At 40.8% G+C, this 5,038-nt stretch overlaps 1 protein-coding gene across 2 annotated transcripts in view; it reads left to right on the plus strand.

Annotated features, from left to right (window-relative positions):
• btbd8 (BTB domain containing 8) overlaps nt 1-5,038 on the plus strand; it is a 28,202-nt gene that overhangs the window by 518 nt on the left and 22,646 nt on the right. For both annotated transcript variants that reach the window (XM_035653233.1, XM_035653234.1), the window contains exons 2-3: nt 466-584; nt 3,037-3,216. In XM_035653233.1, the coding sequence (XP_035509126.1) occupies nt 481-584; nt 3,037-3,216 (284 nt within the window). In that variant the 5' untranslated portion in view covers nt 466-480. The remainder of the gene's footprint in view (nt 1-465; nt 585-3,036; nt 3,217-5,038) is intronic.

The following is a 5,038-nucleotide window of genomic DNA, read 5'->3' on the forward strand; positions in this document are numbered from 1 at the left end:
AGCAGATACGTGTGTTAGCACAGGTATGTGTGTGTGTGTGACTGTGGCTGAGTGTGTTTTATTCTGGACGAGGCTTGCTTTTGAATAAATGAAACTTATTGAGACAAACTGGTTATACTGGGAGATGTTATCAGTGGTGTGTTCTCCTGGAAGCTAAGGGAAGTAGGTCGTGTGTCATTGAAGCGATTGTTGTTTTAATAATAATACGCTTAAATCATTTTCTAGGTCATGTAACAGTTTATTAATTTGTGTCTGGTAGTCGCTGTCATCTCTTCCCATTTTAATAGATTTTCTTCTAATTGGGAAAACAGCGCCTCTCCAGGTTGCATCGCTGCTAGACATGTCAAGTCACCTAAGGGCGTCCTCTTTATATTATTCTATTTAGTCCTCTTTCTCTTTCTTCCTCTGCTTAACAAATGCACATGCTGAGGTCTCTGTCTTGTGTCTGTCTTGTGTCTGTCTCAGAGAACGTAATGAACCATGATCACCACCGAGGCTGCCAGAGAGTTCCAGGCCAAAGAACGCAAGTACAAAGAGCAGCTGAAGAGATGTTTATCATCTGCTCTGTCTGCAGACCTAAACGGGTAAGGCATGTGACAGTATGGGCTGAACGGCAAAGGCCTGCAAAGATTAAATGCTGATCAGTGGCAACTGTCAATAACAAAGACCTGTGTCTTAAAGTTTTCACACTGCAGTCAAAGCAACATGGGGCTTTCACCTCTTCTTGCTGCTTCTGCAGCTTCTTTTAAAGGCGCTTGAATGGTCTGCCATCCCCCAGTCAGTAATAGTGAACCGGTATAAAGGACCTGCTGGTAGATCCAGTTAAATCCGGGTCAGTGCTGTCATATAAAACACCATTAACAGTTGCTTGACAAAAAAATCGTAGCTCAAGTTGCAGTTTTTAAGCTTTTAAAGAGGCACCACTCCATCGTTTTACTCATTAGGTTCACAAACAGTAGTAGCTTGTAAAAAAGTTCTATAATGCAGTGTTTTTCAAAGGGGAATTCAGACAATTTGAGGTAAAATGCTAAAATAAAATAAAACATAAATATGACCCTATTATAGTATGTATTCTAATATAATTAGTAACAATATATAACATCGAAATCTCATTGTATATTGGATTGTCAGTGAGTTTTTAATGACATCTTCTCAAAAGGGGGGGCCTGGCCATAAGCTAATGCTACCTGGGGGGCCTTGGCATCGAAAAGTTTAGAAACCTCATAGTGCACTGGTTCTCAACCTCGGGGGCGCCAGAGGTTCCCCGGGCGTAGTGAGGCCTCCTTGATAGTCACATTTAGAAAGATCTACTGGCAGAAATGGGATATAATATGCATAACTCTGTTTTCATTAGCGTACAATAACCTGAAAATAAGAACCATGTTTTCGTTACCTTAGAAAGAGCCATTTTTATATACAGATGCTGCCAGTTGCTTTCTGAGGAGGACACCATGTTGAACTGCAATGTTTCTACAGAAGCCCAGAATGGACAAACCAAACACGGGCTCTAGACAGGGGCCCATCACGTTTTTTGCGAGTTTTGCAGCCACTGTAGATTTCTTCTTCATGCTTGGAACAGGAGGGTGAAACGAGTGAATTAGCTACACTGCTAGATGCCACTAAATCCTACACACTGAACACTTTTATAAAGTACATATATAGTAGGTCTACAGCTCAGTATTTCATTCATTACTTCATTATTTTTTATGTTAAGAATATTATTTAAGATATAAACTAATAGATGTAATAGAACAATGGCCAAGTGTCAGGAAAAATAAATCCCTGAATCTGTTGAAAAAGATGCATATTAGGTGATGATGATGATGATGATGATGATGATGGAAATCAGGTCAGAGGAAGAAGGTTGGGAACCACTGCCACCATGTCCTCTGTGGCTCTGGAGGGGCGTTCCAAAGTCTGAAAAATAATGCTGTCATCAGAGTTATCTCAGCCCTTACTGAGAAGGAAGGAAGAAACCTGCATTAGAAACTGGAGATGTGGGGCGTTTAGGAGGCAGGGAGGTCTGTGGGTTATTTGTTTGCATTGTGGGAACTGTAGGGTTCAGCCTCGTAAGAGTATGATCCATAGTAGGAATAAAAAGTCAGGATATCTCCAGAGGCTGCTTCAATTTCCACCAATATTTGTTTTAAATTACTTTTTGTAAATATGTGGAATACTAAATAATCCCTTTAACCAACCTTACAGTTCTTCTTTTTGTTCATTTTAATAATATTTCATTATTTAGACCACCAAAGGGTTAGGGGTAGGGTTAATAAATGCCATACAGCAACATTTGACCAAAATCAAATTTATGCCTATCAGTTCCCTAACGGAAGGAATGGAGGAATGTTGTGCACTAAGCAGGTCAAATACAGCTGTTAGTCACAGAATTTCATACCTTTGTTACATGTGATATTAAAATATCTAAGGCTGGTGTTTTTCCTCAGATAATAGGATCAGTGGATCTGGAGTACGAAACCCTGCATAGAGCAAAGTTACACCAACTGTTATCGCACAAGAAACAAGCTCAAGTGGATTTGAGCATGTTCATTGGGTTTTAGTCGACAGGCATGTGAGTCTCCTCGTTGCATGAGCGGCTCATCAGTTTGGGCACTTTTCATCAGAGGGTTACAGTAATGGACACAGTACCATTGAACCCATACCACTGCTCAACTGGCCTTAAGCTGACTGATTTCTGGGTCACCCAGATCAGTCATTGAGGCGGTGCGAGAAATAACGACGGGGAAGACGAAATGGACTGCCTCAGGACTGTGCTAGCGTTGTTCTTAAGTGGGAAAGTAGGCCATCAGATTAATCTTTGAGTCTCATAGATCGGAGAGGTTGGTTAAGAGAGCCTTTGTTTATTGTATATTTTCTATGTTGGTTTCAAATGTACTTTTAATATGAACATTCTGTCTGGTTAATGTCAGCGCATTCCCACTGATGGGGTTCATGCAGGATTTTTCCTTTAATCAGTGAGTGAAGGTGAATTGAGTGTGGCCGGCCTCTGATACAGTGTGTAATGTATTTCCTTAGGTTGCTGCAGGAGGAGCTGGAGGCTGATGTTTCTCTGTACGCTGCCTCGGGCTCGCTCCGAGCACACAGAGCCGTACTGTTGGCCAGAGCTCCTCATGTTCTTGTGGGACAGACACACAAAGATCCCACCATCGTTCACCTGCCTGGCTATGAGCTGTCCGGGCTGAAAGATTTCCTCAGGTAGGCAGTGGGTTCAAGGGATGCATGTTTATATATTTTTTCCATTTCTATTCTATTTATCCCTGTAAAAGAAAGCTTTCATAATTTTTCTGAATACCATTCAATAGTTTAACATAAAGCCTTAACTCTGCTTTGTACTAGAGGATGTAAAGAGACACATTTAACCTGCTCTCCTAGTGTTACAGTTGCACAGACTCTCTGACAGAGGGCGCCAAGCACTCCATCTTCAATGTGCAGGATTTGCTGGTGTTTGCTTTTACGTTTGTTTCAAGGAGCATTGCAAATGCTGCAGCTATTTAATAACAAATCGTGCATCATATTTTCAGAGACACACAACTCCTTAACTGAATGAGTGTTTATAATCATCTGCTGTAAGTGTAGTGGAGCCGTTGTGCAGTTTTCCTCAAGGCTCTGCAGTGCGGCCTCTTAGACTGCACAACCCTTTGATCCACCGATTTGTGTCTCATTAGAAATTTAAAATTATGACTAGAAAAAAGAGGCGTCCTTGTTGGGTTACACTAGCATGGAGTCTAAAAGTTTGTTTAAAGCTCCTTCTACACATACAAACTGATACAGTGCTGAGTTCAGGTATCCAGGCGAGATAGAGGTGGTTGGAATTCACAGGTATCCTATAAAACTGATTCATGTTGAACCTGTTTCCGCAGAGCACAAACATTTTCTGCTTAACATGACAGCAACATACTGAAAAATCTAAAAGTGACACAAAACAATTAGTGGATTGATTGATTGATTGATTCAGGCAACAGAAAATGAATTGAATAACTTTTCAATGCCAAACAGTTGCTAGTAGTAGCTTTCTTAAATGTTCTTAAATGGGATTATTTCAGTTTTTCTCTTGTTTTATATGATTGTACGTTGAATATCTTTGGGTTTTGGAGTCTTGGTCGGACAAAATGAGGAATCCATATCCACTTACGCTCTGGGGAATTGTGATGTCAACTTTTTGACATGTTTTTCACAAAACATATAATCAGTTAATTGTGAAAAAAAGAAGAGAAGAAGAAGAGTTGACAATAATCTTTAGTTACAGCTGCAGTGAGGTGCTCAGTGATTCAAAAAGGCCCTGGTTTAGACCCCCTGCTTCTTTATACTGAGAGAACTGGGGATGTTTGTGCACATAGTGAGGTTGCGCCAGGCTGGGTTTGGGTATCACTGGGAATGTGACTTTGTTTTATTTTATAGTTCATTTGTATAGGGACAAGTATGTAGCATAACCAAATGCCACACGCCACAACATGTATAGTCTAAGATAACTTGCAGTGCCTGACCATAAGAGTTACATTTGTTACCAATATCAAAACAATGCTCTTCTCAATTCTTTGGTTTAGGAATATAAACATATATAATGAATAAACAATTTTGCATGTAAAAATATGTCGAACTTCTCACTGCATTAGTGTCCGTGGACACAATTTAATTTGGTTGGTATGTAGAGGTATACTGTAAAGGCCTGATACCCAGCCCTTCTCCAGGCTGTCTCCCTTTGCAGATGTGCTGGGCACAACTGATGGGGCACCCAGGACTCACTGGAGGCCTGAGATACCTCAGCTGGCTTTGCAGCATTTGCAAATCGTGCTGTAGGGTCTGGAGGAAGCTGCTGAGCAGAAAAGGGATGTTTACGTTGCTTTGCTCACGCTTTTTGCTACATGACCAGGACAAGCAACTCGATAATGGAAAGATGTATAGACAGTGATCAACAACACACTTGGCAGAACAAGCCAGGATGCTACAGCGTGTTTCACAAGTATACCAGATTGCCTCTGATACGGAGTTACTTTATAAGGTTACCAGTCACTTTATA

This window comes from Morone saxatilis, unplaced genomic scaffold, assembly GCF_004916995.1.
Source record: "Morone saxatilis isolate NCDOM2014 unplaced genomic scaffold, NCSU_SB_2.0 Contig12, whole genome shotgun sequence".
NCBI classification, from domain to species: domain Eukaryota; kingdom Metazoa; phylum Chordata; class Actinopteri; family Moronidae; genus Morone; species Morone saxatilis.